General features: G+C 32.7%; 1 protein-coding gene across 1 annotated transcript; it reads left to right on the forward strand.

Annotated features, from left to right (window-relative positions):
- Nucleotides 1-1,680: 1,680 nt before the first annotated feature.
- On the forward strand, nt 1,681-5,411 carry LOC143068852 (insulinoma-associated protein 1a-like). The gene has a single exon (XM_076243191.1). The coding sequence runs from the start codon at nt 2,139-2,141 to the stop codon at nt 3,471-3,473; it is 1,335 nt and encodes a 444-aa protein (XP_076099306.1). The 5' UTR covers nt 1,681-2,138; the 3' UTR covers nt 3,474-5,411.
- Nucleotides 5,412-13,884: the final 8,473 nt, after the last annotated feature.

The raw sequence follows: 13,884 nt of genomic DNA on the forward strand, positions 1-13,884 counted from the left end.
AAAAAAATCATTTAAGAGAGTGAAAGTCACAAATTATAGCAAATATAAGTACCCCCCCCCCCCCCAAAAAAAAAGAAAAACAAACACAAAAAAAACCAAACCCAAACCAAGCTTAACATCTTAACATTCGCATTCTTGAAAACCTCACACATTTAAGTTCTATAAGAGGGCCAAAGCAATTGCTTTTGTAATATGGAATATCAGGTCACGTCCCAAGGGCCGTGGGTATGACAGACTGAGGGAGAGATGAAAATACTGGAGTATAAGTATTATACAAACAAATCAGCATAACTATCATGAACTACATCAGTACAAGTACCTGTCCAAAAGTAAAATGTTGAAAAAAGGGGGGATTTTATATGAATTAGCTTTTTGGGGGATTTTCAGTCTTTACATTTTGAGCGTACCGGATTAAGGTTACTAGTATATACAAGACTTGTATTTTGACAGAAACTGTTACAATAGTTTTCAACAACATTAGTTCCCATTAAAATGATGTTTTTGTTTTAAACTGTAATAAAAATCTTCAATATGTATATATGTCAAAACTTTTAAATTATATTTTTAAAAGCTAGATTTATACTGAAATCGTTGCGATGTTCCTCCTCCGTCTCATTACAAACCAAAAAACTTTTTTTATAACCCAAAAATCCGATTAAAATTATACCATATGCATTCCTATAAGTTTTTCCCTCACATTGTAAGACACTGATCTGATTCAAAATGATTTTTCAAAGATTCCAACATTTAACGTAATTTTATGTTTAATTATAGCTAATTCTCTCTTAAATGGAAAATACCAGTAAAGTTATGTTGTTTATTATCAATAAAGATCAATAAGAATATCGTCACAATTTGCAAAATAATTATAACATTGTTTAGTTTCTTTACATGATACAAAACATTGCAAATTATTTTCTGATATTCACGGGGACTTTCTGAAGCTATGCTATTATTTCATATTTCTAAATTAATAGCATCGGTATAGTGGCACGCTCAATGGTCTTTGACAAAGAAATTAGAATAACCAACTTCTAAAGACTATCGATTTTCAAAATCCAAAATTACAAGGATAAATTTATAGTTCAGAATAAGTTTAATCACAAAGAAATGCGTGTGAAAGTTGTATCGCGCGTTAGCAGCTGTATGCAAATTAGCACGTGCAAAAACCTTTTCTGGTAAAGCACGCGCATTTTTTAATTCCTTAAATTTAAGTTATTTAATGAAGCAAAATATTTAAAAAATATATGTTCGTCGAAACAAAGGCAGGTGTTGTATTTTTCACTCTATCTTTGGTGACAAAATTTCATTTTATTATGATTGGATGCTAAAATTTTAAGAAAAGTGAAAAGGAAATTTGATCGAAAGAAAGAAAATTGGAGGATAAGTTTTTAAAACAGCAGTTGTTGGAAATTAAGATTTTGAAATTTTTGTAATTATGGAAAAAGCAAATCTTACAGTAAATTTCTATTTTTACTGTTTACATGATGGTTCTTATTGTTGAATTTATTTTATTTCAATAAATAAACAATTTGGAAGTCTTATTTCAACTTTTATACCGTACAAAAACAAAAATTATTAAAACAAAATCATTTTTGAATTATTTCTCACGAGATTCGGATTTTCATGTAAAAATATTCAATTGCACGGCCATATATAGATTTCCAATACAAGATGCTGCCGATTTTCCTGCTAACAAAGAATTCTACCTGAGAATACCGATACGATAATTAAACAAAGATCGACAGTTGTGGGAAACTCAAATAACGTTACTTAAAAGTCATAGCCATAGATTGTTTGCCAATGCGAACAAAGGAGTTGAGAAGATACTAGTGGGCGGAGTTAGCCACACGACCAAAATGAATATTCAAAAGCTAATCGTGTGCCGTTTTCTAGCGTTCCTATATAAACTAAAATTAAATGAAAAAAAGTTGGATTTGGTCAAAATTTAAGGCGCCAAAGAAAGCGTTTGAAAATTTTGTGCTATGAACATTTATGAAACAAAAGACTTGCATAATTAATACAAAAGAAATTGACCAAATTCCGATTTTCGTTACCTTTCGTCAGTGCAAATGTAAATAATAATAATCTTATAGCGTTCACCAATAGTGCCTTATCTTGTTTAAAATCTTAGTAAAATGCCGAGGAATTTTCTTGTGAAAAGAACTAAACATTCTGGCAATGTCTCATACAGGGAACGGAGCAATTCTGGCGAAGACACCATACAGATTGCGCCAGTTTATGAAACTTTAAACACCACAACAGACTGTGAAAATGTGAAAACAAACTATGGGTCACCTGACTCGGGATATTCCGTTAGTCCCCTCAATTTGGTAATGGTATCAAAGGATGCGGAAAACAACAACTGTGAAGTTAGTAACAACAATAAAACCTCGGAATGTTTGACTTTTACACCAACAAAGTCACCATTAACTGTAAGTACTAGTTCATATCCATCACCATTTTATTATTCAACATTTGACCGGCTAAGTGTTTCTTCATCAAACATTTCACCATCTTATTCACCGAAAGGTTCACCATCTCAAAGTAGTCCTAATAAAAGGAGGGGACAATCTGATACCAATGAAATTAAACCAAAGTCAATAAAAAAGCCAAAAGCTGCAAGAAAAATTAACTTTGATGAAGATAAGTCTTCTCCTGTTTCTGGCTGTATAATCAAAGATCTTTCCGACTGTGATGAAGGCAAAGTTGTTTATGGGGACATTGATAGTACTTATAATTACGTAGAAGTAACGCCAGAGGCTAGGGCAGCTATAGAGAAGATCGAAAATAAAATTGGTGAATATATTTGCCGCCTTTGTAAAGAACATTATGACGATGCTTTCAAGTTAGCGCAGCATCGCTGCCCGCGCATTGTTCATGTCGAATATAGATGTCCAGAATGCGACAAAGTGTTTAGCTGCCCAGCAAATCTAGCATCACATAGACGTTGGCATAAACCAAGGCAGACAACTTCAAATAAACAATCCGTTCCTTCAAGAATTTTACCAGCAAATATCAACTTAAATCAACTTGGGACTTTGGACAATTCGAAACCTTTAAACTTAAACAAACGAATTTTATCAGTGACAGCCGGTGATCTCAGACACTCGCCCTCGGATGAAGGCCAGTATTCATGCGAAACTTGTGGGAAAACATTCAGACGTCAGGCATACTTGCGAAAACACGTGCTCAATCATGCCAATGACCAACAAACGACGAGAGCATACGAAGAACCACAGAACAATAACATTTCGAACAAGAACGGATGTGATGTTTGTTTAATTCCAACTAACTTAACAACTGATAAGACGATGAGAGTACAAAGCAATGACGTTTATAAGTGTAAATATTGTGCAAGTTCATTTTTTAGTTCGCCAGGATTGACGAGACACATAAATAAATGTCACCCAACAGAAAATCCTCAGGTTATTTTACTACAGATTCCGCCCTCTGTAAGTCGTCCATGTTAAAACTTTTATGTATTGTATATGTTATTATAATGTATATCATGTGCCTTTCATAAATATATATAGTTTTTAACCCCCTTTACTAACTTTTTGGTAGAAGTATTGAAAAACATCAAGAATGCATGCATAATGAAGTGTAATTTAGTGCCTTTAAAAGAGTAACTACATTTATAGGGAAGTTCTTTCATTTATTTTCATGGCCAGGACACGCGTGAATTATGTTGAGTTATTATAAGTTTTATTAAGTATTCTTATTTTTACATGATTTATTTTTATATTTATTTTTATTTAATTTGCTATCATTCAATAGATTTTATTTATTGCTGTTTAATATGAGTAAAGTATTAGATAATTATTTTTATATTTTATAAAGTATTTTACTTTTTATGTTTAATGCGCTATTACCATTATTAAATCAATCTATTGTTGATAGTATTTTAAGTCGATTTGTGCAATGTTCTAAGTGCAATATAGATGATATATTTATAATTTATTGTATTTGATTTTTTTTTGTAGTTAGTGTAATATCCATTTCGTGCAATATTTATTTCGTGCAATTTATTACTGTATACATTTCAGGCCAATCAGGTGCAATATTGATATTTGATGATTTATTGTTTTAAAAGTACCGTAGACTATTTAACAAAACTTGACAGATTGTTTGATTTTTCTATCGGAATTCACTTCGTCAAATCAGATCTTTGTTTCATTTAGTTAATTTGATAACTTTTATTGATGAATACCTTTATCGGGTCATTAATATACCTTTTAGATTGCTCTTAATTTTCATTTGGTCAGAACAAACAAAACTATCGTTTCATCTTACAAACCAATCTAAAACACTTCAGTTTATTTTTCCATTAAAGTGCAATACAATTTTTTTTCTCTACATAATGTGCAATACTATAGTGAAGGAATGCATAGTCAATTTTATGTTTTGTTATTACACTATGTTTTGATGTTGTTATTTATTATTTATAGACAGGCCGGACACGTGCAATAATATAACTGTCCTAAAACGTTAATGTGCACCTCATAGCACAAGAAATGTATTTTCGGAGTTATGTGCAATTTTGTATTTTATTCATTTTTATATGTTATTTATCATTTATTAAAGGCCGGACACGTGCAATAATATAACTGTCCTAAAACGCTAATGTGCACATTATAGCACAAGTAAGGTATGGTCGGAGTTTTTGTGCAATTTTGTGTTTTATTCATTTTTATATTGTTATTCATTATTTATAATAGGCCGGACATGTGCAATAAGATAACTATCCTTCAACGTTTATGTGCTGATTGTAGCACTATTAACGTATGCTCGGAGTTGTGTGCAATTTTATTTTATTTTAAGCTCATTTTGTATCGTTATTTATTATTTATTACAGGTCGGACATGTGCAATACAAAAACTGTCCTAAAACGTTGATTTGTTCATTGTGGCAAAAGAAACGCAAGGTCGGAAATGTGCAATTTTTCTTAATTTATTTATTTAATTTATGTTGTTATTATTTATAATTAACATCGGACAAGTGCAATATTAAGATTACTGTCCTTAAACGTTAATCTGAAATGTTTTCAATTGTCAATTTGGCTGGACAAATGCAATACTGAAATTGTCCCTCTTAAGACGAGCAAAAGATTTCATTAAGCTTTTATTTGTAGTTAGTTTAGTTTTGGTTTAGTTGGGTCAAAGACCTTTCTTATTTTGCTCGATTTTTTTTTTATTTGTTAACATTTTTTGTTTGCTTCTTATGGGAAAAAGAAAAAATATTTATTTTCTTTAATCAAAAATTGAGAAAAAGTCGACATTTCGATGCAAGATATGATGGTCTTCATTTAATCACATTGTTGCCTTTATAGTTATTATGTACGTAAGCCTTATAAATAATATCTGCATTGTGTGTTTTATTAGTTTTTTCAATAAAGATTTGTGTTCTTGTGACATCTGTTTTTCCCCATACCGTTTCTCAAGCTGTTTCTATACCGTTATAACATCGACAAACTCGATAAAGTCTTCGCTATGTTTATTTACATTACAATGACAACCTTTCACAGATGAGTAACTATTTTTACACATGTAGTATATTATACCAGCGACAGGTGAGCTTTTTGGCGGGATAAAATAACGGTAATGCAGATGTTTTCCACTCAGGTAACTACGAAATTACCGTAAATTGATGTTTTATCATTTGAACAATTAACTATCATTTACAAAAAAGCTCCATAAATGCCACGTGGGCCATCACACTTACAAATAATGTTGATTTTATTGTACCCTTTGATGTGAATTTGGTTTATGATAATGATTAACGGTAAAATCACCAACGAAGCTTTGAAAAGTAGAAAATCAATTTTACGGAAAATATACAATTTACACTTGAAAGTTGTTTACTAAAGGTAAAAATTTCTAGAGTCAAGTTATTAAACTTTCATGCAGATATTGCACCGGAGTAACAGATTTGTGAACTTATGTTGGTAACATATTGACAAGAATCGATACTTCACACACGCACCTGTCCGGTTGTTCGAAGTCGGTTAAATCCCATGTTTTATGACAGAATGACTCACTTTGAGGTGTTGTTCCTTCTCTCTTCGTCCTTCTTCTTTTTTTATAAAAAAAATCACACTCGAACGCGTAAGGCCAATTGAAAATTGTTTGTATTTAATACAGTGTAAAAAGAGATGATATACGATTGTCAATTAGACAGCTATCCACATAAGACCCAATGAAAAGGGTGTAATCAATTACAGGAACCGTACGACCTCCACAAAAGACTCCGAAGGGAACAAAATATCAAAGATGCACATATTTTTTTTTTTATAACATTAAACCCTAAAGCAATGGTGACTGAGAGACAGCATACAACAACCGGCAACAATAACTATTGAACTACTTGCTCTTGGTTTGATACCAGCACATTATAGTACGGTGACAAATCAGGTAAATTTGAAAATTTAATGGACTGAAATACCTCACGGCTAATTTTGGTCTTATTTTGTAGATAAATATAATATCCTTTGATTAAGGCATGCCGTAGAGTTTCAAAGTGGTGCAGATTTTCAAAATCTGCGGTCAAAAGTCAAAAGGTTGGATTAAAAAAAATCGAAAAGTCGACATTTTTGACAATTTCTCGGTAGACTCTCATGTTAAATGAGATTTTTTTTCGATGTAAGCATGCGCTAGGAATGCTCCACAAATACTAGTCATATTTATGTCTGATTACCAGATATTAGTGATGCATATCCTCGTGTGCAACATGTAAGAAAATGAAACAAATATTTTTATCTACGGAAATTATCGACAAAAAATATTCATAATTAAGATTTAGCTATGCAATAACATATGGCCACCTATAAAGATATTTTTGGGAAAGTTTTGTTAAAATGCCATAGGAACCGAGGAGAAATAAGAACTGTAAAGTCAACACCCGGTCAATGATGTGATGAAAAAAAATGATGAAAATTCTTGGCTGATTATTTAAACTTAAAACAATGTTAGAACTATAAAAAAAAGTCTTTATGTTCATGAAACTATAGTATATGACGTTTTTTTTTTATATTAATAAATAAATAAGTACTAGACCAATATCGCATTGCCATGATGTGTCCTCCTTTTTTATCTTATCAATCCATGTTTATTTTCATGTGCACAAAGATATTTCTTATAATCCCTTATTGATCTACATTCAATGACTTGAAGAAAAATTTGGATCTACCATCATTTGAAATAAACCTTATTGTCCAGTGGCGCCTTTAAAAGCTGACTCAGTGGTATGTGATTTGCTCATTGTTGAAGGTCGTGCGGTAACCTATAGTTGTAAATATCTGTGTCATTTGGTCTATTGTGAAGAGTTGTTCTATTAGCAATCATACCACATCTTCTTAAATTCACCAATGTCCGATGTAAGGGGAGGGTTGGGCGACCACTGACATCATTAACCTCGACATAATCTGTATGTCAGGAGCTTGTTATTCAGTTGTTGTAATTTGTTGCTGTTACATTTGCCGTTGCTTTTCTCGTTTGAATTGTTTTACATTTGTCAATTCGGGCCCTTTATTGCTGACTATGCGTTAGGGGGCTTTGCTTATTGTTGAAGGTCGTACGGTGACCTATAGTTGTAAATGTATGTGTGATATTTGGTCTTTTGGAGATTTGTCTAATTGCCAAGCATACCACATACTTTTCTATTATGGTTTTAAAGCAGTCATTGGCCAAATCTCAATAAACTGTTGTGCCCTTTTATATAAAGACTGGGCAATACCAATACCATCTTTTTGATCAGGGGTGTTCTGGTTTTTCATTAAGGAATATCACACACTCAGCTCAAGTATACATTTCCGTTCAGTATCATATGAGTGCATTGTAATCATTATCCATTTGAATATAATTGTCATCTACTAACCAGGAAAAATATTTATCAGAGAGTTTGGAATACATTGTGAAGATAGAAACAATTTGAAATTTCGAACGATCGTAATTAGTTTTTCACAATTTTTTCTCGCAAAATGCAATATCTGTAAACAAATATAACTGTCAAACTATTTATACGACAACGAAAAGGTTTGTTTCTTTCTTTTGCAAACAGATCATCATATAGACTTTCTATAAGTATTTGGAAAGCAACATCATACCCCGATTAATTTGAAGCATTAGAAGCAAATTATTTTTAATTTCATCAATGCATGCTGAATGTTGAATCGACTTGTCCTTGGAGTTATTTATGAAGAGTAAACTCACCCTGGGTGGCTTGTCTGATAATTTGCATCATTTAAAACAATATCGACACGCTCAAATGATTAGACATGCCTTATTGCTTAGCTTGTATGACTTTTGAGATATTTTTTTACCATTCATGATACTCATGGTAATGTCATGAAGCGTGTTTTAACGAAAGTTGATTCATCGTTACACGCATGTTTTTTCTCTCTCACTAATTTAAATGTATAAAAATGTTTCCTTTTTTGACATGTTAAGGCTGAATAACACGATCTAAGCTACTTTACTCGTTCTTATTAAATGGAATTAGCACTGACAATAATTTTCCGGATATTTTTCGGAGTTGTACCGGTGTGGTTTAAAGTTAGTCTTTTCGAAAAACAAGAATAAAAGCACCTCAAAAGTTATTAATTAGCATCTGTACGTATTCAAGTACATAGACACAACTATTGATACAAAAATATTTATTTTTTTATAAAACTTATGAAAATGCAATTAAATTTATTGCTCTTCATATGACAGGGGAAAATAGAAAAGGGGAACAGGGGAACGTTACATGACTTAATGGGTCGAAAATTGAGTAGTAATACTGCTATGTGATGAGTTTTATAAAAATGCTTGTAAAAGTTGATTTGTATGTTTTATCAAACTTTTATCTATCAAAACTTCTTAAGTATTGGTTGTTCCATTTTTTTGTGTGAAAATTTACTATTGGGGATATATATAAGAAATGTAGTATACGTTGACAGACGGTAAGATTGAAAAAAATGTTACATACATTTGAAAATCGTCCAATTCACTTAATTTATATGTTCATATGATATTAAAGTTTGATGTCAAATCAAAGCTGATAAATAACTCTTTCATTTGATACCAATGTTTTGATGATATCTTTATTTGGGAATTTATTATAAGCGTTCCCGTGTTTGTAAATGAAAAAGAAAAAAATCCGAAATCACACTTTATCGCGATTTTACAAAAAAAACTGCACCGTGGGAAACCTCTACGACAGGGCTGAAATGGAAATATAATGTTTACTCTATCTTTATGCGAATTTTCAGCCGTGAGGTATTTCGGTTCATTTTAATTCTTTAAATAAGCGACTTTTTCCGATTTGTCAATCTACTATTAAAACTGTGACGGGGTTCAAGAGCTAGACGTAAATGCTCAAATATTACCCGGGTCATAGCTCATATTTCGATCTACGAGTTTGACTGTTCCTCTGGTATCGTTCGCCCCTTTTTCATAGCAACATCCACTGGCTTAACAAAACAGCAATAAATAAAAGTATGAATCAGTTTTATTAGTCCCAAGAGCGGTATTAAGTACAATAAAAGCTGAACTTACAAAATACACAAAAGACACAAAATGTCGGTCTAGGAGTACTCACTTTATCTGAAAGCCAGTTCAAAACTCAGTTTCAACTCAAAGATAGCGTTTTCTCCTCTTGTCTGAATGAAATTGGTTTTAATAGTCACGATGCATTTTTTTTTTAAAGTTCGTAAATTTTAGTGTGGAAATAAAAAGAACTGTGGTATGATTTCCAAATAAGATAACTCTTCATAAGAGACCGAACGACACAGAAAGTAACAACTATATGTCGTCGTATGACCAGTTACGATGAACAAAGCCCATACCGCATAGTCAGCTAGAAAAGGTCACTAAATGACAAATGTAACCATTCAAACGAGACATCTAACGACCTAATTTATGTATAAAACGAAGGAACGAAAACACATGTAACACAGCAACAAAGGACAACCACCGAATCACAGACACCTGACTTGGGACAGACACATACATACAGAATGTGCCGGAGTTAAACATGTTAGCAGGATCCCAACCATCCGCTAACCTGGGATAGATGTGTAACAGTACAGCATAAGAACGAACTATAGAAATCAGTTGAAAAAGGCTTAACTCATCAGATGAATACAAATAGAAATACATCTAACAAAAACACAGAGTTTACTTTATGGTTATATTATGAACACTGTAAGATGGTGCCAAAGCAACATCACCGTCCAAAAAAAAAAAAATAACAATGGGAAACGAAAAATTGTCTCTTATGTCGTAAATTTTAGTGTGGACGGTATCCCGTGTAAAACTGAAATATCTAAATATAGACGAAGGCAATTATTACCGTCTACATTTGATCTAAAGTTCTTTTGGGAAAATCTCGTTATCATATTTAGAAAATTCTTAATTATTTAACGAACAAAGTTTCTCACCTTGTTTTGCAAAATGTAAAACTAGAATTCGATTATATTTCTATGACTTCACGTTTGAATAAGCTTATATCAATATTAACTTGAGCCTAAAACGGTTAAAGTGTGTCTAAAAACTCCGTCCGTCTGTACCTTGGATAGAAAACTTTCGTCAAACATTTCTAGGTTTCTATATAAAAGGGGATGATTTATATTTGGTCTGCAGTTTCATAATGTCGAGTTGTACTGGTCAACATATCTGCAAGCAATTTTACATCTGCAGCTATTGCCTTTTAGTCGATAGTTTGACATTTTAAAACACTCATTCGCATACGCACAATACAAACTTAAAAAGTACCAAAATATATCTAACAAACTTCGACAACACCATTCTTCAACGTATACCGACTCACAGATAATTCCATTGTCAATATATTGAATAGAGGAACCCAATAATGCTGTATACTATAAATGATAAGGACTAAAAGTTTAGATAAACTTAGTCTGAAGATCGAAAAAAAAAAAAAACATACAAAAGGAACTTGTTGACTAAAATATACATCTTTTGGTATAATTTGGTTGTCGTCAATAAAAGTGACAAACAGACACGTCTCCGGCAGTCATTACAGTTAAACGGACGTGCTGGGTCAGCTCTCCTTTACCTGCTATCCTCGATGAGGGTTTACTTCTAGATGGATCAACGACGTACTACTTAAGATGACAGAAACCAATCCAACGCTGTACAGTTAACGTCTGGTATCGTAAATTCCCGCGTCAACATGCACTGCAAACCCATTGTAGATGGGGGAGTGTTATGCCGACTGACGTCCGAGGCTGTATCATAGGTGTTAGATGATGAACCCTCATTTCACTGTCTCACGACTTTGGTCCTGATAATGCTTCCTGTCATCTTTAATACTACTTCCGATACTCATCTACCAGTACTCCATCATCGAGATTAGCGGGCTGCCAACCTGACCAATCTGGCCTTGAAAGTAGCCTTTGTGGAGTAAAGAAAAATCAAAATACTAGTAGTAAAAAACAAAACAACTCATCAAAACCAAGATGACGGCCTACATATAATGGCGTTATCATCTGTTCCAGACCCACCGCAGAAAATATTTAAAAGCTCACCAAACGTCTTCGGGCACTGAGCCGACCGTGCGAGGGCTGAAACATTCAAGGTCGTTGAACACTCCCAGAATCACGGCTAAGAATATGGTTGGGAGGTAAAAACATGATAAACCTCCCCACATTTATATGCTACCTGTGATTTTAAAAAGTGGTTGATCTTGGTTGCTGTCTGTCATATTTGTGTTGCGTTAATTACTTGTCATTATTCAGGCAGTTGTATTTTGTTAGTTTTTTTTTAGTTGTTTCGCATTTTGTCATGTCGGGGCCTTTTATATCTGACTATACGGTATTCGTTTTGCTCATTGTTGAAGCCTGTGTGGTGACAAAGTTGCATAAATTCACATCATTTGGACTCTGTTCGATAGTTGGCAAGCAAACTTCATCTCCTTATACAAGCAATATGGACACACAAATTACGTTAACCTACTTGTTTGGCATGCGTTTTACGGTACTTTGTTATCCAAACACAGCGTTTTTTGTGTGTCCTTTTAGAAATAAAGAGAGTAACTGATCTTTTGGCAATACTAGTTTTTATCTAATTGTTTTTTCATTGTATATATTTTTTACAAAAATGTTTCATCCAACATCATAGGATCGCGAGAGACTGGTCCGTTGGCGAAGTAAATTAGGTTTTTGTAGAGAATCTTTTAATGAAAAAACACGACTTAACAGGTTAATGCCATGTTTATTAAATTAATATTTCATATGGATTTCATAATCGATATATCAGTCACGAATCTACGACACATAAGAAATTTCAAATTTATTATATTTTGAAAGGGATCTTGATTTATTAACTTCATTATGAATTCTTAGAACGAAATATAAGAATCGATGTACGAAATTTGATAAATACAATTATGAGCGGTATAATTGGAAAGTCAAAAAGACAAAACTGTTTAACGTCACTTTTTCGTATACTTTATAGGAGTTGCAACCTTGATTTGGTTTCAAAAGTTTACAACCCGAGTATGTATAAAAATGTACAAAATGAATACTCTAAAATGCTGAAATGTGCACTTCTTGGCGAGAAAATACCCATGTGAATTTGCAGAAATAGCAACAACAAAAAACAAATGAGAAAATAATTTAAAATCATCAATGGAATTCACTTGAATTAATGAATTGTTTCACGTTTATAAATTAGACAAAAAAAATGCAATAGTTCCTTTAATCTAAATATTATAAATTAATAGTACGAGTCATAATATGCTTTGTAAAACTATTGCATGCTAGTGTATGTTTTCCCTTTGCAAATTTAATTATTTATGATATGCAGTATAAAAAGCAATGTTTTAATTTTATTATAAACTTTTTTTCAGTTCTTCCTCATAAAACAAAACAAAATTCCCATCCTTTTGACAATTTGTCCTTTCAAAACGTCTAGACAGCTTAATCTTTAGCGATCGTCGACCAATTTAGAAATTGCATTCTATCTAAATTTTACACCAGGAAAGGCTGCAGACAAGTTGAGGTGCGATTTTCTTGATCACAGAAATGATATGAAAGACACACGTGCAATTATCAATTTCAATTTTTATTAAAATTTAATTTGTATGCAGTAGAAACCGTTTTAGTTAGTCGTATTTTTGTTTTTGTTCTCTCAAAATGAAATTTCTCATTCTGAAGTTTTTCAACGTGTGCATGCGCAAATTACAAAGCCACGTTACATATGCCACCTGCTGGCGTAATCATACGTACGTATGTCAAACGCTGCGCTGAAAAGTAACATTGCTGGTCTAATCATGCGTACGTATGTCTTACCCTGTGAAGGTACCGTTGCTAGTGTAATCCTACTTATATGACTTGTAAGCAAAGATACTGTTCTGCTTCTGGTATAGCATACGTATTTATTTTTACAAATTGAAATAGGAACAGCGCTTTTGTGGACAAATGAGTGATTCGCTCGGTAGCCAGTGCTTCGACCCTTGCATGATTAAAACATATTGAACGATTGACAATACATGATTTATAAAGTGAACAATTGAACTCAAATTAAGGTTGTAAATCCCCTGACAAAGCTGAATCGAGTGTTAGATGCATGATTTGTTTTATTAGTTGTTTTGTGTCTTTGAACTAGCTGTCAGTAACTACGAGTACTCTTAGATCTGTACTTACTGTCTTTTTGTTGATAGGATATACAAGTAACCGGCCACGTCCACTATGTGTTTTTGTTAGATGAATTTCTGTTTGTATTCATCTAAAGAGTTGAGCCTTTTTCAACTGATTTTTATAGTTTGTTTTTATGTTGTACTTTTACACCACTCTTCCAGGTAAGGGGAAGAGTTGGGACCCCGCAAACATGATTAACCCCAGATCTCCGCCACAGATCTGTATGTATGCGTGTGTCCCAA

Source organism: Mytilus galloprovincialis, chromosome 3 (assembly GCF_965363235.1).
Source record: "Mytilus galloprovincialis chromosome 3, xbMytGall1.hap1.1, whole genome shotgun sequence".
NCBI lineage: Eukaryota > Metazoa > Mollusca > Bivalvia > Mytilida > Mytilidae > Mytilus > Mytilus galloprovincialis.